Here is a 27,040-nt window from a genome sequence, read left to right on the forward strand (position 1 = left end):
TCCGGTCGTGGGGCCTGAACTCTGGGCCTGGGCACTGTCCCTCAGCTCTTCAGCTCAAGGCTAGCACTCTACACTTGAGCCACAGCGCCACTTCCGGCTTTTTTCTTTTTGCTTATGTGGTGCTGAGGAATCGAACCCAGGGCCTTGAGCATGCAAGGCAAGCGCTCTACCACTGAGCCACCTTCCCAGCCCCCATGAGACTATTATCTTCAATAAACTACCAAAAAAAAAAAAACCAACAAAAACAAAACAGAAGTGAAGCTATAGATCACTACAGATCACTATAGCACTAGCCTTGATTGAGCAAGCCTCCTGAGTAGCTAGGATTACAGGCATGAGTCATCAGTGCCCGGCTAAGAAGCACTTTTACTGTTGCCAATATGCTGAGAAAAATCATCAGGAAAGAGAAAATGTGAAATATACCCCAGATGAACCAAACCTACCACTCAGCTGTAATTTCAGTAAATCACAAGCGTTTCATATGCTGAAAAAGGTAGGACTATGGAGAATAAGATTCGGGGCTGGGAAGGTGGCTCAGTGGTAGAGTGCTTGCTTTGCATGCATGAGGCCCTGGGTTCGATTCCTCAGCACCACATAAGCAGGGGAAAAAAAGCCGGAAGTGGTGCTGTGGCTCAAGTGGTAGAGCGCTAGCCTTGAGCTGAAGAGCTGAGGGACAGCGCCCAGGCCCTGAGTTCAGGCCCCACGACCGGACCTCCCCTCTCTCTCCCCAAAAAAGATTAAGATCCATGGCCAGACTGCCTAGCTTCACTTCTGTCTGCCAGAGCCTGCCTGTGTGGCTTTGGGAAGTTCAATGGACAGTGTAACTGTCCCCTGGAATAACTGACAGTGGCTTGTGCTCATACAGGTTAGGTACTTTTAGAAAGAAAGGGCCTGCTGCAAATGTAGCATTCATAGCTATTGCTTGAAAGGTGCTGCTGCTACAGTGAATCACATTTTAGGCTTTCACAAACTAAGTTCCCAGGCTCCCAACCCTTACCCCCTGCAGACTTAATTCAACCTTGGAAGCAGCCAAAGCCAGGATTCAGCATTGGAAGTAGTCATTGCCTTCCACCCACTTTCTTTTCTTGGTTCTATTTAGTCCTGCAGAATCTAAACCAAGCTGGTTGTGATGGCAAATGTCTATAATCTCAGCACTGGAAAAGCTGGGGCGAAAGGATTATGAGTTCAAAGTCAATCTGTGCTATATGATTTTATGTTTATAAAACAAAACCAAAATCTAAACCAAGTTTATGCTAAACATCAGATAAAAAGAATCCATTTTTAATCAATATTTGAATCGATACATTGCTAGTCTTTTTTTCCTTTCAGTATTAATCTTTGGAAAATAAGGAGAATGCACTTTTTCTGTATGTTGTGTTTAATGAAAATATTGGACAGTTTCCTTTTTTGTACCAGAGTTGAGGCTTGAACTCAGGGCCCTTTTCTCAGCTTTTTCTGCTCATGGCTAGTGTTTTACCATTTGAGCCATATCTCCCATTTTAGCATTTTGCTAGTTAATTAGAGATAATAGTCTCTTGGACTTTTCTGCCTGGGCTGGCTCTGAACATCAGTCTCTTATTTTAGCCTTCTGAGTAGCTAGGATTATAGGCTACCAGTACCTGGTTTGAACAGTTTTTTAATATCAATTTCCCATGTAAGCCTGGATCCTGCTGCCATGCAGGAAATGCTCAAGTTTTCCTGTGATGGGGCTGGAACAGATGTGTGTCACAGAAAACCAACCATACATACCCAGGTCTTTTCCAAAGCCAGATTGCTTCACCCCACCAAATGGGGCAGCCACGTCCGTCTTGTTGTATGTGTTAATAAAAACGGTCCCTGCTTCCAGCTTTTCACTCACGTACATGGCCTTGTTTATGTCTCTTGTGAAAACCCCTGAGGCCAGGCCATACTCTGTGCTGTTTGCTCGCTGCAGCACTCCATCAATGTCCCTGCAAGAGGTGTCCAGAAAGACATAGAACTTCATTACATGTAAAGCAGAATTCTATGCTGTCAAATGTTTCCTCTCTCTGCTAGAAAACTTCACTGCCACCTCTTTTGATGTTTTTTTTTTCCCCTGCCAGTCCTGGGGCTTGAATTCAGGGCCTGGGCATTGTTCCTGAGCTTTTTCTTTCTCCAGGATAGCACTCTACCACTTGAGCCATAGTACCACTTTTGGCTTTTTCTGTGTGGTACTGAGTAATTGAACCCATGGCTTCATGCATGCTAGCAAATACTCTACCACTAAGCCACATTCCCAGCCCTATTTTGATTTTTATAAATGAAATATTCCAGGCTTTTATGGAAAGAAAGCCATATGGAAATATTGAAACTAGAATACGCATCAGGCAACACCTTTTAAGTCTGATCTGAAGTATGTGATCTTTGCAGATTTCGTCAGTGGTTATCACTCACATCTCCCATTCCTGGATTTTCAGAACATTTGTTTGGTTGGTTTGTTTTGATTTTTTGTTCATCTCTTCAGATTCTGTGCATGTAGTACAAAATTCCTTCACTTTTGGGGGGCAAGGGCAGTACTGGGGCTTGAACTCAGTCCTGGGCACTGTCCCTGCGCTTTTTTGCTCAAGGCTAGTACTCTACCACACCACAGCTTTACTTCCAGCTTTTTGGGTGGTTAATTGGAGATAAGAGCCTCATAGGCTTTCCTGTCTGGGTTGGTTTTGAAAGCAAGCCTCAGATCTTAGCATCCTGCATACCTAGGATTACAGCCGTGAGCCACTGCCTCTCAAGCTCCTTCTCGGCTTCCCTTGGAGCCTCTTTCAGGAGTCTCACCAGGCCTGTCATGGAGGTGGCAGTGTGATGTGGTTTAGAGAGAGGGTTCTTCAGCCAGCTAGGCTGTTTAGGAGAACGCTATCACCCATGCCTTCATCTATTCTTGTGACAAATGGAAATAAGATGAGTATGCAATGAACTAAAGTGCCTTGAACACAATAACTACCCCATAAAAGCTGTAACCAGGGTGTAGAGCTTGTTTAACTTGTCATGTAATCATCGTTCACCCTCCATAAACTAGAGGACAGCAGCTCCCAAGAGCAAGGGTAATGCCTCTCTGCATACTATGGATTCTTTATACTAAAGATAATGTCTGGTATTTCTTCATACTATGATGTTATATCACATGACAGCAAATTCAGCTACATAAACGGAGAATATAGCTTGGCACAGTTGGCTCATACCTGTAATCTTAACTAGTGAGGTTGAGATCTGAGGATCACACTGCAAAGCCAGCCCTGGGCAACAAAGTCCCTGAGACTCATCTCCAATTAACCACCAGAAAACCAAAAATGGCACCATGGCTCAAGTGGTAGAGCACTAACCTTAAATGAAAAGCTCAAGGATGGGGCCCAGGCCCTGAGTTCAAGCCCCATTACCAAAAAAAAAAAAAAAAAGAATATAGTAATACTTTAAGCAGAGTCTGGTAATTTCTCTGCCTTTTGACTGTAGTATACAGTTCTTCAGTACCTGACAGGGATTAGTTCCAGGACCGTCATAGATAACTGTTAGGCCCAGTTTAGCCAAATTAACTCCATTTTTTGTCTAGGCAGCCATTTGGTTTGTAAAGCATAAGTGTGAGCTCACCTTGCCCGCACCTGTTGTTTGTGCAGTAAGGGCAAGCCGCCCTTGTCTGTAAGGGAACCAAAAAAAGTTAGAAAAAAACCCAGACAAAGTCTGTCAGTAGTCAGCCTTTGTCCCCTCTCCATCCTTGCTAAAAAGCAAAAGAACATCTCTCCCTTAGTCAAGTTTACCAAGCTGGTAGATTTGCAGAAGGCTACTGACAACTTTGAGGCTTATCACCAGCTGCACTGAGTTGCTTTATTAGTCAGGAACTTGTAATAAAAATAATTTCTGTAATTGTGTCAATAGCATTGATAGTATTGGTCATGCTGACCAAGTCAAGATTATGTTTTGCCTGTGCTCCTGTGACTCAAGGCTATGTTTTTGCTATGTTTTGCTTCTGTAACCTTGCTTGCTTGCCTCAGGAACAGAGCCCAGAAAAACAAAGGCGAGAATCAGGTCAGGTGGAGGCGTCCAATCAGTAAAAAACCATATATGTAACCCTTCTGTTTTAACCAATAAGAGTAAAATTAGCTCATACCTGCTACATGTTTACAGTTAGTTTGTGGTTTTGCCCTATAAAAATTAGCTGTGAGACTAGGTGGGGTGGCTCTCTCCATAGAGATGGCCCTGACCGGTCAGTTTGAGTCTCGATGCTTGGCGTGAAACAAAGCTTTGCTTGACTTTTGAATTGTATCAGCTTCGTTCCTTTGATCAAGGACCTTAGCAATAACAAAATCTGTATGAAGTATTTGCATCTAATCTACAACATCATTCTGTATACTGTCAATCATCTCAAAAGGACTTGTTATTCTTTTTTTTTTCTCTGTTGTGGGGCTTGATCTCTGGCCCTGGGTGCTGTCCCTGAGCTCTTCAGCTCTACTGCTTGAACCATGGCACCACTACTGTTTTTCTGGTTTATTGGAGTTAAGAATCTCATGGACTTTCTTGCTGGGTCTGTCTTTGAACCTCAATCCTCAGATCTCAGTCTCCTGAGTAGCTAGGATTATAGGCATGAGCCACCGGTGCCCGACTTAGGACATGTTATTCTTGACAGCATGTAAATGCCATGTAAATAGTTGTACTGTATTATTTATATAAAAATGATAAGAAAAACATCTCTACAGGTTCAGTACAGATGCAGTTGTTTTAAAAGTATTTTCAGTCTGAGGTTGGTGGAATTGCAGATGTGAACCTTGGATACAGAGGGCCTGCTGGATATACACTCTCCTGTAAGAGGAGTAATGGTTGAATCTACTTCCAGTGTGCCCAACATAGTGTGTGAGAGCCCGAAAATCCAAGCTGTGAAAAACCCAGAAAGGACTGGGAGTTTGGAATGCCTTCTCCCAATGTACTCTCAGAATACTGAGAGTTTTCCTGGAAAAGTCAATCAGTCCTGGCTTAATGGGAACTCAGATTCTACCCTAAACTGTGGGATCCTAAGGATAGACTTAGGTCTATGCAAATTGTAGGCTGTTTACTGTTTATCTCTCTTTCCCAGAATAAGAAGGTCACCTACCACTTGTATACAAACTATTGTCACATGTTGAAGTTTGTACCTTGCTTCCTTGCACAAGACCAATAAAAACCTTGATTAATGGAACCTTGGGATCTGTTACCAGAGGAAAGCTACAGGTCCTCTGGTGCCCCAAAACTCAGTTCCATGGGCCAGTCTCCATTATTGTGTTGCTCCCAGTTGCAGGGGATTAAGGAACACATGGGGAGGGGGGTTTGCAACAATAGTGTGTCTCATCTTTTGGTGTGAGATTCTAATGCTTGCACACATGCATACTCTACAACATGACCAGTAAATACAAGCCAAGCACTTTACCTGGTGCTCCTGCAAAGAAACAGGACCGTCCCCAAACTGGAGGAAAGCTTTTTTGTGCTGTATTTGTTGAGATACAGCACAGGTTTCAGCCTTATACCTTCCCAGAGGTCTTGATATACATAATTTCAAAAATTTCACAGAAAAACGTGGAACCTAAGGTGGAGAGAGTTGAGACTCTCCTTAAATTCTCACATTTCATGATGCGTTGAACATAGTAGGGACCATGTGTTTATAGACTGGACTAGAGACAGAAAGATGATAATTTGTGCCTGAAAGAACATACATACCCATTTGGAAATTTAGAAATGACCATAATTGGTCCAAAGGATTCCTCTTTGGCAAGGTACATGTGGTCTTCCACATCTGTGAACACAGTGGGTTCCATAAAAAAGCCTTTATGGACAAAGAAGAAGACATTAATTGTAAGTAAAGTCACACTTTCAATTCAGAATTGTCTCAGTTAATTCCATTATAATTTTCTTCACTCTGTCTTAGTAAAATTAGGAAGAGTTTTGCATTTTTATTTGATACTGGCATTCCTTACTTCATGTTTTATTTTGTTTTGGTCAGTCATGGGGCCTGAACTCTGGGGCCTGGGCACTGTCCCTCAGCTCTTCAGCTCAAGGCTAGCACTCTGCCACTTGAGCCAGAGCACCACTTCTGGCTATTTCTGCTTGTGTGGTGCTAAGGAATCAAACCCAGGGCTTCATGCATGCAAGGCAAGCACTCTACCACTGAGCTACCTTCCCAGTCCTGTGTGTCTGTTTGTTTTTGTCAGATATTGGGCTTGAACCCAGAGCCTGGGCACTGTCCCTGAGCTTTTGTGCTCAAGGCTTATGCTCCACCACTTGAGCCACAGAAAACTCCTGGTTTTCTGGTGGTTAATTGGAGATTAGGGTCTCATGAACTTTCCCACCCAAGCTGGCTTCAAACTGCTATCCTTAGATATTAGCCTCCTGAGTTGCTGGGATTACAGGCATAGCCACCAGTGCCTGGCTTTGGTTCTTACACTTCTGTTCACTGATGTTCTGTTCAGAACTGATGCTCAGAAGATTGATAATCAGCCTCAGGTGATGACAAGCTGACATGCCAGTGTAAAGATGTATTTTTCTTCTTGTGAATGGTGAGCCATCTTTGATGCCTCTTGATACTACCAGCTCCCTCTCAACCTTTTCCTAACAACTGCAGCCTCCCTGGCCAGTCATTTCTTGAATCAATTACTTCATCTATTACATGCAAAATGTTTATTTTTCTTCCTACTATATCACTTCATTTCTACATTAGTTAGCAGGGACTCTTAGATACTTTTACCAGCTACTCAGTCACCTAGAAATCCAGTTCACACAGGGAAATAGAGGATAAATAAGTCATCTTTTTCTTGTAATTACCAATGTTCATAGTAAGGTATTGGTGCACAATCTGCCAGTAAAAAATTAATGGTTGTTTATCTCTCTCTGGTTTTGAGAATCATGGCATGGAACCATTCACATATTTTAGCAACAGGCAATAGGAGTAAGTCTTTCAGAGGTTCCATTGGCCAAGATTAAATCTCACAGTGCCAAGAATCAAGATCACCATTGCTCTTCATCACCAGTGAAGAGCCTGCCATATCCATTTTGTCATGCCATGCTCTTGTAAAACTGTGTTCATTTGCTCTTACTATATCTAGGAAGAACATGCAACTCTGAAGAATTGTGTTGGCCAAGGCACCACAGCTTGTAGGCGACTAGATGCAGACATTAATTGTTACAGATTTAACTAATTGATTTGTTATATTAATTTGCATTACAGATGCCATTATTTACTTTTACGGCAAATGGTGCTAAAGTGGAAATTGTTAGCATCCTACCCCATAAGCCTCCTATAGAGGTGATCTTACCTGGTCTTTGAACTTGTCTTCCTCCATATACCAATGTGGCCCCTTCCTTCACTCCAGCTTCACAGTATTGTAGGAGCTTTTCCAAGTGGGCCTTATGATTTTGGGGCCCATGATCAGTAGATCTGTCAAGTGGATCACCAATTTTCATCTTTTTAATTTCTTCCACCTGTATATTACCCAGTCCACAAAACACAATATACTGTTAATAAGGATGGATGCCCTTGACTGAGTTTCTACTGTGTGGTGGGTGTTGTACTAGCTCCTTGTAAATGTGCTGTCATTCAGTCTTCATGGTGGCACTGGAGGTATATTATTTCAGTCTTACAGAAAAAGAAATGGATACCTTAAAGAGATTAAGTAACACAAGTGCACACAAGCACCACCTACAGTGTTTTCAAAGCCCAGGTTCTTGAAAGCCCAAGTTCTCAGCTTTGTAAATAATATAAGCTACATATACTACCTTAAATTTATCCTGAGTGTTGGTCCATTAAATAGCAAGCTGCTGTTCTGTAATTTTCACTAATACAGCACATGTGTTCACTTCATGGTAAAGGGATTTCTACAATGACTACATTGTTATCTTCCTCTTCTCAAATATGGCATACCTGTGAAATTCTTGTAGCATAGTCATGCCAAATGAACTGCTATAATGTTAGAATGTTCTGATGAGAAATAGTCCCTTTTCCCCCTTTTGTGCTGGTACTGGGACTTGAACTCAGGGCCTCATATTCTCACTGGACTCTTGCCCAAGGCTGGTACTCTACCACTTGAGCTACACCTTCACTGCCAGCTTTTGGCTGGTTAATTGGAGATAAGAGTCTCACCAACTTTTCTGCTCAGGCTGGCTTTGAGCCATGATCCTCAGATCTCAACCTCCTGAGTAGAAAGGATTACAGGCATGAACCACAGCTGAAAAAGTATGAATCAGTTGTGACCATCACTGGCATGTTTGTGTAACTGCTTCTTGTGCTCCTTAGTTGTCATAATCTATATCTGGGCTTTCTAATACAAACTCCAACTCCAGTCAGAAGAATGAATGGGAGTTACAATGACCCCATGGGCCATGAACTTGAATATACACCCAGCAATAATGATCTCTCAATGCCTGGCACAGAGTTCTGTGCTGGATTAGAAGCTCTGAGAAGGCAGGGGGCACATCTTCCCTCTTCTCTTTTGTGCCCTCAGCATCTAGCACATTGATATTTGGTCTTAAATAAGCTCTCAAATAATTGTTAAATGAATGCAAAGAGTATGTGTGCAAACCCTGTTTGGTGATGGACTGATACAGTAACTTTTTGAAATGTCAAGTTGTAGCTGACACCAAAACCCACAACTATGCAATTATGTAAACTGGATTCTGTAGAGACACAAACTGAATTATACTGTGATAGCTAGGAGGCAGCTGCCCATTATGTGCCTCTCTGACCTGCTTGTTATTCACTCTCTGGTTATCTGGTCTGTTGGGATGTAGGAAGTTGCCTTGGAGGGTAGTGTTTATGGATTCATGATCCAATTACAGGGGCTATTTATTGTTATTTTAGTGACAGAAATTATATTCTGTCATTTTTAACTGTAAATTGGGGATTTGAAAGGATTGAGTAACATATCTCTATAGTCAATGTATTGTACGAAATTCTGGGAGTGTAACTTGCACAAGTATCAAGGTGTAACATACTTCAAATGAGAGTATACTCTTACATGTATATATAATATATATTATATAATGTGATATATGCACTATTATATGTGATCTATTGTATATGTGTTATATATTAGATATATATTATATACATATGTGATATTGGGGATTTGAACTTAGGGCTTCACATTTGCTAAGTAGGCACTCTAACCACTTAAGTCACAGTCCTGAGCCCTTAAGTATATTTTATTAAGGTTTTAAAAAAATATATAGATCTATAACTTATTACTAAGAAAATCATAAGCACATATAAAGGAAAAATCATATAATAAAACCCATGTATTCATTATCCAACATCAATAACTACCAACTCATGGCCAATTTGTTCCCCTACACCCTCTGCTCCTGGGTTATGTTGATAAAAATTCCAGACCTTATAAATTCTAATCTGTAAATATATCAGTATATAGCTCTGTTAAATATAACTTTTCTTTTTTCCTTCCTTCCTTCCTTCCTTCCTTGCTTCCTTCCTTGCTTCCTTCCTTCCTTCCTTCCTCTCTTTTTTGCTAGGAATAGAACCTGGGCCCTTGTGCATGGTAAGCACTTACTCTACCATACGCTATGCTCCAAATAGGGCTAATTTTTTAAAATTTTATTTTATTGTAAAGATGCTGTACAGAGGGGTTACAGTTACATGAGTAAGGTAATGAGTACATTTCTTGTTAAACATTGTTCCCCCCTCCTTTGTTTTTTTCCTACTATCTCTTTCCCCTCCCTCACTCTCCCCCAGGACTAATATTTTTTAACATAACAATAATAATGCTATCATTCCCCCCCCCCAAATCATGAATAACCCCACAGGTACTTTTCTAGCAAAAAAAAAAAGTCATTTGTATATAACTCAGAATCACTTTGAAAATAACTCACCACTTTTGTCACAAATTCATCATGGATGGATTCTTCCACAAACAACCTCCCAGCTGCAATGCAGTTCTCTCCTTTGTTGAAAAACACCGCACCCATGCCCTTCAGCCGTGGAAAAGAAAGTAAGTTAAAACTGCTCAATAAGTCATGCTTGACTAAAATTGTACACATGGGGAAGGAGGTGGTGTTCAAAGCTGCTGACAGCATAGATACTCAGTTTTGATCTGGCTGTTTTTTTTTCTTGTGCCAATACTGGGGGGCTTCAATTCAGGGCCTTTCGTTCAGCATTTTTTCTTTCTACTGGCATTCTACCATTTAAACTATGCCTCTAGTTTCTGCTTTTTGCTCATCACTAAGGGATAAGATTCTCATGGATTTGTCTACCTGGGCTGGCTATGAACCAAGATCCTCAGATCTTAGCCTTCTGGGTAGTTAGGATTATAGGTGTGAACTGCTGGTACCCAGCCTCTAGTCTGGTTTTATTCCATGAACAGTTTTTAAAAATACATGTGAGTAAGGATATACTTGTATACAAATTTTGTGTTTTAAGAAAATATTGATTATTCTACAATTTAAAATGTAATAGAAAAGATTAAAAAATAAAATGTAATAGGACACCTGTGGCTCATGCCCATTATCCTAACTACTCAGGAGGCTGATATCTGAGGATCATGATTGGAAGCCAGCCAAGGTAAGAAAGTCCATGAGACTCTTATCGCTAATAAACTACTCAGAAAAAGCTGAAAGTGCAGCTTTTGCTCAAAGGTAGAGAACTAAACTTGAACACAAAAAGTCTCAGGGATCTGAATTCAGGCCCCATGACTGACCAAAAAGAAAAAAAGTAATATTTATATATTACATTTTATCTTAAAACCTCCCCATTAAATCACATACCACAAATGTTTAGAAAGCCTCCATTCATTTGGCCATAAAAGCAAAATCTTTCTTTTTCTAGTGTAGTGGTATTGGGATTTGAACTTAGGATATTGTACTTGCTTGGTTTACTTGCTAGGCTGCCACTCTACCACTCAAGCCACACCTATACCCCTATCTTTTTTACTGGTTCATTGGAGATGAAGTTTCATAGACTGCTAGTCCCAGGCTGGCTTTAAGCTATGATTCTCAGATCTCAACCTCCTGAGTAACTAGGATTACAGGCATGAGCCACCAGAACCCAGCTGAAAATCCCCCCTCTTATTTTCAGTGAGCTTAAATGCATTTTATTTTTAGACATCTTACGTGATTTTTTTTTCTTGCTTAAACATGATCTCCAAAGAAATCACTGCCAAAAGGAAATGGAGTGCTCATAAGGACATCAGTCCCATGTGTCTTAAGCAGGTTGAGTGGGGATGACAAGCCAGCTCCAGTCAGGATGACAAGTAGGGAGATTCAAAGTACTTGTCCAGGGGCTGGGAAGGTGGCTCAGTGGTACAGCGCTTGCCTTGCATGCCTGAGGCCCTGGGTTCGATTCCTCAGCACCACATAAGCAAAAAGAAAAAAGCCGAAAGTGGCGCTGTGGCTCAAGTGGGAGAGCTCTAGCCTTGAGCTGAAGAGCTGAGGGACAGCGCCCAGGCCCAGAGTTCAGGCCCCACGACCGGACCCCCCCCCCAAAAGAAAACAAAACAAAACAACAACAACAAAAACAAAGTACTTGTCCAGTTAGCTAAGATTTTCCATTCCTAACCCATCCTTAAGAAACATCCTACATGGAGACAAAACCTCCTCCCAGATGTCTGGGAGGGCAGCCATGCCATGCAGTTTCATTTCACCAATGAAAACCTGGTCGTCATTGCAATTGGCAAAAATGTGCTTGACTTTCTCGCAGCCCTGTGGTAAAAGTTTTTACCCTTCCTGGTGGCTTGTCTTTGAGTGATTTCATGTTGCCTTTTCTAAATCCAGTTGCTAATTTACCTCCAGGAAATTTCTCTGAACTGAGTTAAAAATATAACAGGCACTTGAAATAATTCATATTTCTTCTTTTATGGCATGAACAAGGACTCTTCCAGGATAGGGAACCTTTTCTTTTTTTTTCTGATGAGTGCCAATTGGATTTTTGTGTGTGTGTATGCAGGTCCTGGGGCTTGAACTCAGGTTCTGAGGCATTGTCCCTGAGCTTTTGTGCTCAAGGCTGGTGTTTTATCACTTTGAGCCACACTTCCATTTCTGGCTTTTTGGTGGTTAAGAGTCTCACAGAGTTTTCTTCCTGTGCTAGCTACTCAGGAGGCTGAGATCTGAGGATGGCAGTTCAAATCCATCTTGGGAAGACAAATCCATGAGATTCTTATCTTTCATTAACTAGCAAAAAGTCAGAACCAGAGGTATTGGCTCAAGTGGCTGACCTATGAGCAAGAAAGTCAAGTGAGAGCACAAGGCACTGAGTTCAAGCCTCCTGATGGGCACACACATAAAAAAGTGTGAGATAGAAAAGATACGATGCTTTAAAAATTTGTAACAGAGTATGTTACAGTTAACAACAACATTTACTTCCCCCATCTTCTCCCCCCACCACCACCAGCTTTTCTGGAAGGCTTTGAAAAGCTTTAAGAAATCCAGATGTCCAATGGAATACTGATCCAATGTCAGTCTAGGCAATCTCAGCCACTGTTCATCCCTAACGTGTCCAGCTAGGCCTGGCCACAGGAGTGCTTGCATCTCCTTGTCCCATTTTTCCACCTGTGGTCTCAGTGAACAGTGGTCTTAGCACCTGGGCAGAAGATAGCACAGAGCTTAGAACATCCTGTGCTTCTATCAGAGCTACCAGATCATTCAGCACAAACCATTCCCAAGTTGGCTCACTGTTAGCCCATGTCTCAGAAAAATATATTGCTAATCTCTCTATCTCTCTCTGTCTCTCTGTCTCTGTCTCTGTCTCTGTCTCTCTGAAGTCTCATTATGTTGCCCAATATGACCTTGAACTTCTGGGCACAAGCCATTTTCCCGCCTTAGCCTCTTAAGTATCGGGACTATAGATGTGCATTTTATTGTATCTACTAGTGTCTCTAGCCTTTGATTTGTCAAGCAGATAAAGGGCTGGAGGGGTGCGTTATCAGGAGAAAACTTATAACTATCATCATGATATCCTTGAAACTTCTTGATATGGTTGGTGTGATTTACATCCCATTTTAAAACATTTTAATTCAGAGAAATTATAAACATTTTATTTAAAAAATTAATTGCTTGAGCCAGGTGCTGGTGGCTCATGCCTGTAATCCTAGCTACTCAGGAGGCTGAGATCTGAGGATCACAGTTCAAAGCCTGGCCAAAAGAAAAGTCTGTGAGGGCTGGGAAGGTGGCTCAGTGGTAGAGCACTTGCCTTTCATGAATGAGACCCTGGGTTCGATTTCCCCAGCACCACATAAGCAAAAAGAAAAAAGCCGGAAGTGGCACTGTGGCTCAAGTGGTAGAGCGCTAGCCTTGAGCTGAAGAGCTGATGGACAGCGCCTAGGCCCAGAGTTCAGGCCCCACGACCAAAAAGAAAAAAGCAAAGAAAAGTCTGTGAGACTCATATCTCCAATTAACCACCAGAAAACCAGAAGTGGCACTGTGACTCAAAGTAGTAGAGCAGTAGCCCTGAGAAAAAAAGCTGAGGGACAGTGTCTAGGCCCTGAGTTCAGCCCCATGACTGATTTTTTAAAAAAATTAATTGCTTGAAATGGAGGTGTAGCCAGCAGAAGAGTATCAACTGTGATTGGAAAAAGCTGAGTGAAAGACTTTGAGTTCAAGCCTCTGTTTTATCCTAAGAACTATGTGTTCTTAGGATAAAAAGATAGTTTCTATTTATAACTAGACAAAGCAAGTCTCATTTGAAGACCTCCAACAAAGGAGATGGTGTGTTTTAGGAGTGGCAACTGTGTACTTGACTTTGACCCCCTTACCATTCGCACAGCCTTGTCCAGTTCACAGTCATTGAATATTATAAGAGGAGACTTGCCCCCAAGCTCAAGGGAAACTTTCTTCAAGTTGCTCACAGCACAGCTAGAGGAAAATAAATGGGGAGCAAACATTTAGTGTCTGTGTGTCTGTCTTTCCCTTCCTCTCTTTTGCTTTTCTAAACTGTAAGTTACCACTTGGTATGGAAAACTAAATGGAGCCCCAGAGGGGAAGAAAGGAAAGGAAAGGGAAGAAGATAGTAGTATATGAGAGGAAAGGGAACAGAAACCTGGCTTAACAGGCTTGTTACCAAAGGAGACATCAACACCAGTACCTCTTCATGATTTGTTTGCCAATCGTGGTGGAACCAGTGAAACCAAGTTTGCGGATGTCGGGGTGCTCAGAAAGGTGCTGTCCTGCTATGCCCCCTGTGGAATCAGGGGATAATACCTGAATTATATTTTGCATGAATGAAAAGATGACTCAGGTCTTACTTACATTAGAGTATCTTTGACTTCACTGAAATAGACTAGTAGACTTTCATTTAAATCTCAGATTTACATTTTTGGTATGAATTGCAAATGGATAAAAATCTAAAATCGCATGTCTCATGCAATTATCGGCCCCAGAAATTCAAATGAATGTTGTGGTTTGAATTCAAAGTGTCCCCAAAGCTCCATTATTGGGGCTTGGTTGGGCTTTTGGGGAATGGTTGGGTCCTGAGGGCTCTGACCTAATCAATGGGGCATTCTCTTGATGGATTCATAATCTGAAGGCACTATTGAGCAGTGGTGAAGGGTTAGAGGTAGGGCTTGGATGAAGTCGGTCATTGGCTACATGTCCTTGGGGCTGTGTCTTATCCTGCCCTTTCTGCATTAGTTTTGCTCTCTACTTCCTGTCTACCATGAGGTGAACAGCTCTCCTCTGCCATGTGGTCCTGCTGCCATGATGTTCTGTCAAAGTTCATGGGGCCAAGTGACCACGATTTGAACCCTTGGAACCATGAACCAAATAATCCCTCCTTTTAAGCTATTTCTGTCAGGTATTTGGTCACAGTGTTGCAGAATCTGACTAATATAATGGGTAAGCCTTGCTTGTGATTTTTCCAAAGCAGTTACTCAAAATCAAATAGACTATCTTAGGGAAGTTTTACAGAATAATCTTCTCTACGCCCTTTCTCCATACTGTATTTCCACTTTAAGAGTTTCAGCACCTGGTTAAATATATTTTTACTTGGTAAGCTGTATTTAGTTTTAATTCAGGCTAAGACCCAGCAGGAAAACAAGCAATCAGCCACCCCCATACCATCCGTTAGTTATAGAAAACTGGGTCATTAGAGGGTTTACCTGAGCCAGGAATGATGTTGATTACCCCCTTTGGAAAGCCAGCTTTCACAGACAGTTCTGCAAACTTCAAAGCAGTCAAGGGCGTGACCTGACAGAGACAGACAGCAATTATCATCTTCAGACTCTGGCCTCTGCTATCCACTAGTACAAAGCTTCTCTTAATGGCTGTCCAAGAGCTCATTTGATTTTGACTTTACAATGTTTGAGTTTTATTTTAACACAATTTCAGACTTACATCAAAGATACCAAAATAGTATAATGAATTCCTTACATCTTTGTCACTCTGACCCCTCAAGTGTTAATCGTTTGCACATTTGCTTTACCTTCTGTCTGCATGTAAATACATAGAGGAGATTGATTACCTAGAGGACATGATGAGGTGTGGAGGGCACTGTTTAAGACATATAAGATCCTGTTTGTCTCTTTTCTAGACACCTTTCTTTCTTTCTTTCTTTCTTTCTTTCTTTCTTTCTTTCTTTCTTTCTTTCTTTCTTTCTTTCTTTCTTTCTTTCTTCCTTTCTTTCCTCCTTCCTTCCTTTCTTTCTTTCTTTCTTTCTTTCTTTCTTTCTTTCTTTCTTTCTTTCTTTCTTTCTTCTTTCTTCCTTCCTTCCTTCCTTCCTTCCTTCCTTCCTTTCTTCCTTCCTTCCTTCCTTTTTTTGTCAGTCATGGGACCTGAACTCTGGGTCTGGGTGCTGTCCCTCAGCTCTTCAGCTCAAAGGCTAGCATTCTACCACTTGAGCCACAGCACCACTTCTGGCTTTTTTTCTGCTTGTGTGGTGCTGAGGAATGGAAACCAGTCCCTCATGCATGCAAGGCAAGCACTCTACCACTGAGCCACCTTCCCAGCCCTCTATACACATTTCTTAACACCAAGAAAGTCTTCTACACTAGGCACCAGTAGCCCATGTCTGTTAATCCTAGCTACTCAGGAGGTTGAGATCTGAGGATTGTGGGTCAAAGCCAGCCCAGGCAGATAAGTCCATCAGACTCTTATTTCCAATTAACCACCAGAAAACTGGAAGTGGTGCTGTGGCTCAAGTGATAGTGTGTGGCTCAAGTGAAGAACTCAGGGACAGTGCCCAGGCCCAGAGTTCAAGCCCCAGGACTGACCAAAAAAAAAAAAAAGTCTTCTACATAACGAAAGGAAAATTTCCAAAATTAAGAAAGGAATAATTGATAGAAAACTTAATCTACATTCCTTATTTACATTTCCCAAGTTGTTCTAATGATGTCTTTTACTACAAAAGAAAATCCAAGATTATGCATTGCATTCAGTTTTTTTTTTCTGTCATCCCTTCATCTGGGAGAGTCTGAATTTTCTGTTTTATGACACTGACAGTTTTGAGGGGTTATTTCACTCAGTATTGCTTACCCTGAGTTTGCCTAAAGTTGCTTCATGATTAGATTCCTGTCATGCACTTGGGCAATAATCCAATCCATACCCAGAGGATGCTGGTTTTATGGGTCTACTCTGGAGCCAGGTGCTGCAGAACAATCCCAGGCCTGGAAGTGTTAACTATGATCACTTTGCAAAGATTTGACTCTCTGCCAGCTCTCATTTTGGAGTCATTGGTTTACCCTTTGTAACCAACCTGCCTGCACTGATTGTACTTTTGTGTTTTGTCGTTGAATTTGGAAGGCTATAGAATTGCACAATACCTGGACAGTATCTTGCACTGGTTTGGACATGAGTAGGTCATTGCTAAGTATTAGGATAATAATATCGTCAGAATCTATTAGATCTGGACCAGACCACCACAGGCCATGGAGATCTGCCTCCTGCATGTAAAGCTGGGAGACCTTTCCTGTGTGTAACCAGGTAGGCGTTGTGAATCCATGCTCTCATAGGGTCTGACACTGTAAGTGATTTCATACCACTGTTGCTTGGTATTTTCCAATAAAGACCATCCCACATAAAATGGAAACTCAGTGTCTTTAATTCTCAGATTAAAAATGATCATTTATCTGGGTGCTGGCCTCGACACCTCACCTGTGCTGGCTTGAGCACTAACGTGTTGCCCGCTGCCAGACAGGCAGCGCTCTTCCAAGCGAGCATCATCAGCGGGTAGTTCCAGGGGATGATGATGGCACAGACACTGCAGGGGAGAAAGCCCACATCCTTACTGTCTAACACTGATACCACCATGAATCACTGGAGGGCGCTCTCTTCATCTTACCCAATAGGCTCCTTCTTGGTGAAGGTCAGATTGCGATTTGGACGGGCCTGGTTGATTGGAATTGTAGAACCCTACAGGGTAGAAAAGGTTGCTACTTATTTTACTAACTTAAATGAATAACTTTAACCTCAAAGGATCTGTTTCCTGACCTCTGTTTATTTTTCCTTAGCTAATATGGAAAGGTGCTGTTCACATCATAAGAAATATATTCCTATGCAAGAAAGGACTATTTCTCAAAATAACCATGAGACATAGGAAAACAAACATAATTCTAAGTCAGTTATCCTCCATTTCCCAGTTTCTACACATGGCCTAGAATGTGAGTTGTTTGCTCAATATCCATTCTCCTACCTTCCCTTAGTATTGATAAATGGAGACAGCACTATGCCCAGATAAAATACAGTGTCCTAGTCACCACAGCAGATAGAGGTGGTCAATGGAAAATAAAACCACAAAGCACTGGAAATTCCTTTAAGGGAAGCTCCCACTGCCTCTTTCTTCCTTTTCAGAATGTTGCTGCAATGGCTGGCACTGTAGTGGTTATCATGATTCCATGAGACCAACTTGAGAAAAGTCACATGGTAGTAATGATAGCCTGAAAAAGAGAAAGAGGAGGAACCTCTGTCTGCTTTTAGACTTCTTGAAAGGGAGAAAAATAAACTTCTGACTTGGGTTTTCTGTTACATACAGTCAAACTTAATCCCAAGCAATTCACAATAGTAGCCTTTAAATAAACTGTTTTCCTGGCCTGCTAAGGGAGATGTCATTGCTGATACAGTCTTTCACTTAAAACCTTGCAGCCAGGTTCTATTAAGGGATTCAGGGTTGTTGTTTTTTTATATTAGAAACATAATATAGTGCATACCTCCAACACTATCTCCTATCCACAGTAGGGTCCTGGGAAACCCTCCATAATTGAATGCATTAATATTTAATCAGTAAAACATAGGAATGCTTACTCTGAGTCATATCCATAAAGATTAAAAATAGATTCACATTCATTCAAGTCAGGTTTTGGTAGCAAGCAGGTTTGAACCATTCAAATCAATTTTTTGACTTTTTTGCTTGTCTTACTATTAATTTTTATATTAGCTTTAGTAATTGTACAAAGGGTCTTCACTAATAAATTCATTGATAAGTACAATGCATTTTGATCAATATTACCCCCTCCATTGTTCAATCAACTCAATTTCAAACAGAGCCAAAACCTGAGGGAACCTTGATCTTAGAATTCCTAGCCCCCAGAGTCATGAAAGAATACATTTCTGTTCTTTATAAATTATTTAGTCTTGGGTATTCTGGTATAGTAGCACAAAACAGACTAAATCATGTTATTTGGTAAGACAAGCTATATAAAAATTGCATTTGACACAGTACCTGCCACAGAGTAATGAATGTAGTCTTTTTTCCTTTCTAAACAAAGAATATTGGTGCTCACCTGAATTTTGTCACACCAGCCAGCAAAGTATCTGAAGGTTTGCACAGACATTCCGATGTGAGTCTTTAGAGCCAAGGTATAGACAGCACCTGAGTCCAGGGCTTCTATGGTGGCCAGCTCTTCCTGATTTTCTTCCAGTAGGTCTGCAAGTCTGTATGGTCAGGGAAAGAAATTAATTTACTGCCAAAGTCTCTATCACATATAAGGCACCATCTGAGGGTTGAAAATTCACAGCTGGACACAGAGAGAACAAGTCTTTGCTCTCATGGCCCAGTGGGGAAGACAGAGTAATCAAGCAATTGAATAAATGATTTGTTTCAGGTGTTGAAAAGGCTGGGCATTGGTGGCTCACGCCAGTAAGCCTACCTGTTCAGAAGGCTGAGATCATGATTTGAATCCAGCTTGGGTAAAAAAAACAAAAAAAGTCCAAGAGACTCCATCTCCAAAATAACCAGCAAAAAACACTGAGGATAGATGCATGGCTTAAATGGTAGAACACCAGCAAACCAAGCAAGCTGAGGAAATGCAAGTTCAACAACCCCTCCCTGTCCCCCCCCCCCCGTCCCCAGTATCAGAAAAAAAAAGTTGTAAAGGTAAAGCAGAAGGTTCAGGTATGCCTAGGAAGTAGCAATAGCTCACACCTGTAATTCTAGCTACTCAGGAGGCTGAGATCTGAGGATCACAGTTCAAAGCTAGCCTTGGCAGAAAAGTCTGTGGGACTCTTATCTCCAATAAACTATTCACAAAATGCCAGATATGGCACTGGGGCTCAAGTGGTAGAAAGCTAGCCTTGAGCAAAAGAAGCTTAGGGATAACACTCAGGCCCTGAGTTCAAACCCCAGGACTGGCAAAAACAAAAGTAGCAGAGCCATGGCAAGGGAGGAGGCAGCAGGATTGTGGGTAGCTTGTGACGACACAGGGAAAGGTCGGCGACAGCTGTGCTCTAAGAAGTGGTGAACACTTGTAGTATAGAAATGTCTTCAAAACTAACCAGAGAGGACAAGGTGGAAACATGGGCTGAATAACGAATGTCACAGCTGAGTTCTGTTCAGTGTTGAGTGCCTGACTATGAAAAAGTCAGAATCTGCCCTTGTTTTCCTTCTGTGCTGGAGTGTCTAAGCTGTTCTCTTTAGGCCATTCTAGAGTCAGACATGGAATTCTCCCTGCCCCATGTTTCCTCTAGATCTTGTTCTGACAAATCCTTTCTTTGGTCAGTCATTCAAGTTTAGGAAAGCAGGCAAGAAAATTTTGAAATACAATTGGGCGGCATCTTCTCCTTCTTCTTCTTCTTCTTCTTCTTCTTCTTTCCTCCTCCTCCTCCTCCTCCTCCTCCTCCTCCTCCTCCTCCTCCTCCTACTCCCCCCCCTCCCCTCCCCCTCCCCCTCCTCCCCCTCCCCCTCCTCCCCCTCCTCCCCCTTCCTCTCCCCCCCTCCCCCTCCCCCTCCCCCTCCTCCTCCTCCTCCTCCTCCTTCTTCTTCTTCCTGGAGTATGACCTTTCTAGACCATATCACCTGTTTACTGGGAAGCACTGTAGATGTGTGAACTTGAAGGGTGTGCTTAAGGGGTTCAATTTCCCAACTCTCTGGATGGCAACAGCTGCCATGTCTCCCTGACCTAAGACCACTTTAGGGTCTTCTTATATAGTCCTGGATCTGACCAGATTCTTTCTGTTCTTTCAGAGCATAGAGAAGTGGCAGCTTCCCCCACTGCTAATCCTGCCTTGGGTGTTCCATTATCCCTTATGAGATGCCCTGGACCTTGCCCACATCTCTGTTTACTGAATGGGTTTTTCCCCCACTACTAGGGCCCTGCCTGATGCAAGCAATTATGCCAACACCAGGACTTTCTCTATATGAGATTTCATATAATTCGGTTTGTAGGAGACATTATGTAATAGGTGTGTACTAGAACATTTTGCAGTTATTTTTACCATTCTGGCAATGTTACCTGAAGGTCACAGACTGGCTTTTCTAAGAAAAACAAAAACAAAAACAAAAAGCCCACCTGTACATCAGTCTTCCTCTTTCCCTGGCATTCATTCTTCCCCATTCTCCATTTTCAAAGGCATCCTTGGCCGCTGCTACAGCTTTGTCAACATCCACCAGAGATGCATAAGATACTTTGCAGATTGTCTAATTCAGGAAAATAAAAATAGGTCATGTATGGTCCTTGGATCCAGTGTTATATCAGTAGGAAAACCAAACATCATTCACAAAATCTGGAAGGTGTTTATGAAATCAATATATCTGATAATAGGTAAACAAAAAGAAACCATCTCAACCTGGACATCACATTAGCTGAAATCTGGTATTTCCTGTGCCACAGCTGCGGAAGAGTACATGTAGGAATACTATACATTTTTTTCTAGTATCTTGTGGAAGCTGAAATTTGTTTTTGCTATGACTTTTCAGTCCTGAGAAAATTGTCTACATTGCATATATACAACCATACCTGTCTGCCAAGTTCCTCATAAACACCTATCCCAGAAACCATCTTTAGCATTAGCCACTACAAGGATGAAATGCTTGAAAGCAATGCATGAGGTATGGCCAAAGAGTCCCTGGAGTCAGAGTGACAAAGTGACTTGCTAGGACTGCATTTTCTCACCATATGCTAGGTCATTCATTACTCACAGATCCATCTGTTGGGTTGATAGTGTCATAAGTCTTTCCATCATCCGCATCCATGAACTGCCCATTTATGAAACACTGGTATGGCATTTTAATTGTCATTTCATTGACCTCCTTTGAAACCTGAGGGTTATAGGAACAGATTCAATGACGTCTGTATGTAGCCACTTGATACCGAATAGCAATAAAGAAGCTTATTCTCTAATGCAGGGAGAGAAGTTCAGTAAATGGCATTCTAGTTCCTACTATTCAGAAGGGACAAGGGCAAGGAGAAGATTTGGGCCTTTGGATGCTTCATGGCTACTGGGGCAGGAAGCTGGTGCCTGTGACTGCAGAAGCCTCTAGGCTGGGAGGCTAGGAAGGGATGGGAAGGGTAAACAAAGGAGGAGGCTACAATGCTTGATAAGAAATGTACTCACTATCTTGCCCATGTAATTGTAACTCCTCTGTACAGTATTTTCACAATAAAAAAAAAAAGAAGCCTCTAGGCTGGGTTTGGCCCTCATTCATCATACAGATGGCCTTACCAAGAAAGGCAACTGGAGAGGGCAGACACTGCCATCTAGTGGTGGCTTTGATGAAGCACTGGCATTGCTTTCATTTCATTTTACATTGGTATCCCTATTTGAAGTTTTCTAAGTTCCTCTCAGTTTTCATTCTCTTTCTGTTGCATGAGTGTTACTTAAATTGTTATCTTCTAGACAGGTACTTGAATCCACAAAAGCACATTGGCAAAGGTAAATACAGAAGTTGGTATGCAAATACTTTTGCTTTTAACACTTTCCTTCTAACTGATATAAAATAAAATTTCAGGGAGCACCAATTATAAAAGCACAAAGAAGGAATTTATATGAAAGTAATAGTCTAAATTGGGGGTATGGGACAGAGTGCTATGCCAGCAAAGTTTTTCTGTACTACTGATGTTAAATTGGTATTGGTTAATCTGAACTAGATTTTTTTTTTTTTTAATTTTTGCCAGTCTTGGGGCTTGAACTCAGGGCCTGGGCACTGTCCCTGAGCTTCTTTTGCTCAGGACTAGCACTCTATGGCTTAAGCCACAGCACCACTTCTGGCTTTTTCTGTTTATATAGTATTGAAGAATCGAACCCAGGGCTTCATGCACACTAGGCCACTAAGCCACATTACCAGCCCCACTAGATTGTTTGTAATTATCAGGACGACGAGTAAGAAACCAAGAAAAAGACATTGTAAATAATAGATACATATATACATACATATATAGGGGGTTATAAATCATTAATACAAGTAAAAATGTTTCAGTGTATGAGTCTTAGCAGTTTAACTTTACAACAGCTAATTGTAAATAAACCTGCTAATTTTTTTCCAGACAGTACCAACATCTGGATTAAAAAAAAAGGTTCTTATTGACAGCAACTATATAGTGGTGGCAACATTTCTATCATAGGATAGATTCCATCCATTCTCTGTATGTGTCCAAGTTGTCCTATATGCAAAGTTCATGGTTGAAATGTGGTCTATCTTCTCACCTGTCACTACCAAATGCATTTTAATATCTGCTATTAAAGTATGTTAAACTATAAAAAGGAATTGTTCCCTCCCCCATGGTATAACCCCTGTTTACACAGGGGTTATTTGATGTTGGTATACTTGGGGAGGAGAAAGAAAAAAACAAAATGTTTAAATAGGAATACAGGTTGACCCATTGCAACAATGAGATATACAAGACACTATGTTGAAAAACGAACTTTACAATTTAGGTGGGAGGCGGGGAGGGGAGTGTAGCTGTGGAGGTGGGAGGGAAGGAATGGTAGGGAAAAACAAAGGAGGAGGCAACAATGCTTGATAAGAGATGTACTCATTACCTTGCTCATGTAACTGTAATCCTTCTGTACAGTATTTTCACAATTAACAACATAAAAAATTAAATAAATAACTAAAAAGGAATTGTGTTGGAAAAAGCCTCAGAATCAGAGAAAGTCTTTGGAAAGCTATATCTGATGGGAATTTAATACCCAAAATATCTACAAAGATCTCTTAAAACTCAACAATACAAAGATAACCCAATTTTAAGGTGGACTAAGGATTTGGGTTTTGGTGCTGTTGTTTATTGGTTTGTTTCTGTTTTGAAACAGAGTCTCATTATGGAGCCTAGGCTGGACTCTACAGTGCTGCGATTACAGGTGTGTGCTCCATGCCCAGCCCAGACAAAACATCTGAATAAACATTTCTCTAAAGAAAATAGTCAAATGTCCAATAAGAACATGAAAAGATGCTCAATAGTCATTAATGAGTGCAAATAAAAAATTGCATTCATTCCACTCTTTGGGTGTTTATCCCAGATAGCTGAAAGTGGAGGAATTTTTATAACAGTATCATTGTTAACAGGCTGAAGGGCAAATGGCCCAAATGTACATAAATGAAATGAAAGCACACACCCCTTTGCATGTCCCATGTAATGGAAGATTTGGCCAGTAGGGGGAGTAAAATGCAAACACGTTCCTTGAACACTTGGAAGGAGCAGATGCAAAAGACACATGTCACGGGGAACTTTTTACATTTGATGTCTAGACATGGTAAGTCCATCAAGACAGAAAGGAGATCAGTCATTTCTGGTAGCTGGGAAAAAACTGAGAGGGGGAAGAAGCTGAGATAGGGAGTGTAAAATGAAGTGTGTGCAGAATGGTTGCCAGTATAGTCTTTCTTTGAGGAGTAATGAAAACCTTTCAAAATTAGATAGAAGTGGTGGTAGCTGTGACTGTCTCTAAAATGGTGAGATGTCCTTTTTTTCTTTTCTTTCTTTTTTTTTTTGGTCAGTTGTGGGGCTTGAACCCTGGGCTTGGACACTCTCTCTCAGCTCTTCAGCTCAAGGCTTGCGCTCTACAGTGTCACTTCCAGTTTTCTGGTGATTTATTGGAGATAAGAGTCTCACAGACTTTCCTTGCCCAGGCTGGCTTTGAACTGGGATCCTCAGGTCTCAGCCTCCTGAGTAGCGAGGATTATAGGCGTGCGCCACCAGGCACTGGCCTGATATGTACATTTTTCAGGGGTGATATTTTAAAAGAGGAAGTAAAGGCCATGCAGAAGAATGAGCAGCAGGCCCGGAAACCATAAATTGATCGTCTTTAAGGAGTGCTTTATATAGCATCTGAATTTCATCTCAGTAAGACTTATTTTAAAAGTTTGCAAATAGCCATGCATGGTTGCTTACACCTGTAATGCCAATATTTCAGAGGCTGAAGCAAGAAGATCAGGATTTAGAGGTCAGACTGTACTACACAGTGAGTTCTAGGCCAGGCTGGACTATATAGCAAGACTCTATCTTAAAATGTAAATCCAATGGATGCAAGGCCCAGCATTGTTTTAGAGTTTGAACAAGGGGACACTTACATAATCTACCACCAGCTCTGCCTCCTGATCTTCTCCTCTCAGTTTCCTCACAACCTTCTGAATGAAGTCTCCAAACTTAGTGGCCATGTAGACATCTTCATTCTGTAACTGAAGTCCACCACACCTTTGTCTGATCTCTTCAACCAGCCTAGAAGTAAGATCCAGGTTACTGGCATCTTTCAAAAGATGTATGAGACCTGTTACCAACATTTGCTGGTAGTGGTAGTCTCATTTGTCAAGTGAGACTTCTAGTCACATGCTTTTACAGTTCTGTAGTGCTAAGCACAGAAGTTATTAAGACTAGGTAAAGATAATTAAAAATCTGCCTTGAAAGATAGTGACTTTCTTTCTGGATTAACTTTACCCATGACTATAAAAGAAATCATGGCAACATAAGCCAGATAGTAAAGAGCAAGCCAAGCCAAGCCAAGTCTTTCCTTTCAAATGAATTCAGGAATAAGAAAGACAATTTCCTAAAGGTCAAAATTATGAGAAATGAATGTCATATGGACATTCTCCTTTCCTCCCTCCCTCTCTTCCCTCCTTCCTTCTTTCTTTCCTTCCTTCCTTCCTTCCTTCTCTATCTCTCCTTTCTTCCCTCCCCTTCCTTCCCCTCAACTTTCCTCTCCTCTCTCTCTTCCTTTCTAGAAGTACTGAGATTAGAACTGCCTGCCAGGCAGATTTTCTATCACTTGAGCCATGCCTTATACTTTTGGCCTGAGCTGCCCTTGAACTGTGATCTTCTTGATTTCTGCCTTCCGAGCAACTGGGATTACATGGATAAGGTGCTATGCCAACCCTCTGACAATTCCTGACTAGCAATAGTATATGCTGTACAGTATGGAAAGCCCAGCACTGTTACTGTTCTCTAGTAATTTATCCTCTAAAACAAATGAGGTGCCTTGGTTACCATGATGATAGCAGATGATTATGGTAAGTCAGACACTCAAACAGGAAATGAGTAATTCCTGTAGGCACTTTACTAGCAAAAAAATTATATCAAAAATGCAGTATTGAAGTCTTTTTGAAGCTAATGAGAAGTTTCTGGGCACTTATGAATCATTGTTGAGAAATCTATAATTTAAGGAACAAAACTCTTGACTTTTAATACTTCTGGGTGCTCTTGGAAATATTATTTGTGGTTATTGGAACAAAAGCTCAATGAATCAAAGCACTTTGTCTAGTTCAGCACTGCATCCCTGCTTCCAAAATGGTCTTGATATGTAATAAAGTGTTCAATAATTTTGTTAAATAAATGAACAAATAAATAAATAGAATGTTCAGGAACATTTCTGTGTTGACAGGAAGGATTGTGTCAGGAGGAGAAATATTAATGATTGGCCATGGTGGGGGAAGGGGACTGAATTCTCCTCAGCTCCTTTTTTCTGCTCATATCACCAAAGGACTGCACAGCCCCTGGCTGTGTGTCCAGCTGTCTCATATCCCAGGTACTCAAAGGAAAAAGGCCAGTGCATGACTGCACCGTTGTTAGGGGGCTGGCACACCTGCCTTGCCAAGTAGGAGACTTACTGGGGCTCCAGCCATTCAGCTTCCCGTAAACCTTTGTAGAGAAATTCTAGCCAATCTTTTCACTCCTTTTAAAAAATCCGTTCTCTTCTCATTTCCTTTCTTCCTTTTAACCTTTACTGGGGTTTGAACCTAGGGTCTGGGTGCTGTCCTTTAGCTTTTTCCCTCAAGGCTGGTACTCTACTGTTTATACTACAACTCTACCTCCAGGTTTTTGCTAGTTAAGTAGCAAATAATTAGAAAGACTAAAGGAGATACAGAAACAACTTGGTTAGCAATGAGTAAAAACAAACAGGCAGATATATGTGTCTAACATAGAAATTTAAAAAAAAAAGACTTTTACAGTTGACAGACATGACAGAGTAAGGCCCTCTGAGAGGAGGAATTCAGATCTGATTTTTCAGACATCAGAATCGCTCATGGAAGCACCCATGTTAGCAGACCAAGGTTTTACCTCACAACATCCATTGAGCTTGCTCCAGATTTGAAGAAGTCTGTGGAATCTTCAATCATAGGGATGTTGCTTAAAATCCCAGCCCAGATTACCTACACACACAGAAAGGGACACTTTAGGAGGAAGTCCACATAGAACTATGTGGCAGAAACTGGCTAGCTCACCCAGGAACTTCCTCCTCTTCAGCTCATACACACAGCTCCACAGCAGTCAATGAATGTGAGTGGGCGTGGCCAGTACCACCCCAGGGTGGTCCGTGGGAAATCGCCCCACCACACACATAAAATGCCATGTACTCCTTTGACCTTGAAGGGCTTGAGCACTGAATGATCTCACTACTAAACCCAGTCCCCAGTTTCACCCCTCGGTTCCAAGCCCTTCCT

The 27,040-nt window shown here is 41.5% G+C and overlaps 1 protein-coding gene across 4 annotated transcripts in view; it reads right to left on the reverse strand.

Moving 5' to 3' along the window:
* The window catches only part of LOC138821958 (mitochondrial 10-formyltetrahydrofolate dehydrogenase), a 46,800-nt gene that overhangs the window by 3,241 nt on the left and 16,519 nt on the right, over positions 1-27,040 (reverse strand). For 3 of the 4 annotated variants that reach the window (XM_070014414.1, XM_070014417.1, XM_070014418.1), the window contains 14 exons: positions 26,658-26,749; positions 24,677-24,824; positions 21,311-21,430; positions 20,682-20,809; positions 18,678-18,828; positions 17,240-17,310; positions 17,053-17,158; positions 15,063-15,150; positions 14,051-14,144; positions 13,722-13,821; positions 9,850-9,948; positions 7,284-7,449; positions 5,692-5,797; positions 1,750-1,949 (listed from right to left, as the gene is read on the reverse strand). In XM_070014414.1, coding sequence (XP_069870515.1) covers positions 1,750-1,949; positions 5,692-5,797; positions 7,284-7,449; positions 9,850-9,948; positions 13,722-13,821; positions 14,051-14,144; positions 15,063-15,150; positions 17,053-17,158; positions 17,240-17,310; positions 18,678-18,828; positions 20,682-20,809; positions 21,311-21,430; positions 24,677-24,824; positions 26,658-26,749 — 1,669 coding nt within the window. Of the gene's footprint in view, positions 1-1,749; positions 1,979-5,691; positions 5,798-7,283; positions 7,450-9,849; positions 9,949-13,721; positions 13,822-14,050; positions 14,145-15,062; positions 15,151-17,052; positions 17,159-17,239; positions 17,311-18,677; positions 18,829-20,681; positions 20,810-21,310; positions 21,431-24,676; positions 24,825-26,657; positions 26,750-27,040 lie in introns of those variants that run through there. The other variant, XM_070014416.1, reaches the window with a different exon arrangement.

Source organism: Dipodomys merriami, unplaced genomic scaffold, assembly GCF_024711535.1.
Source record: "Dipodomys merriami isolate MVZ:Mamm:240054 unplaced genomic scaffold, mDipMer1.0.p SCAF_97, whole genome shotgun sequence".
NCBI classification, from domain to species: domain Eukaryota; kingdom Metazoa; phylum Chordata; class Mammalia; order Rodentia; family Heteromyidae; genus Dipodomys; species Dipodomys merriami.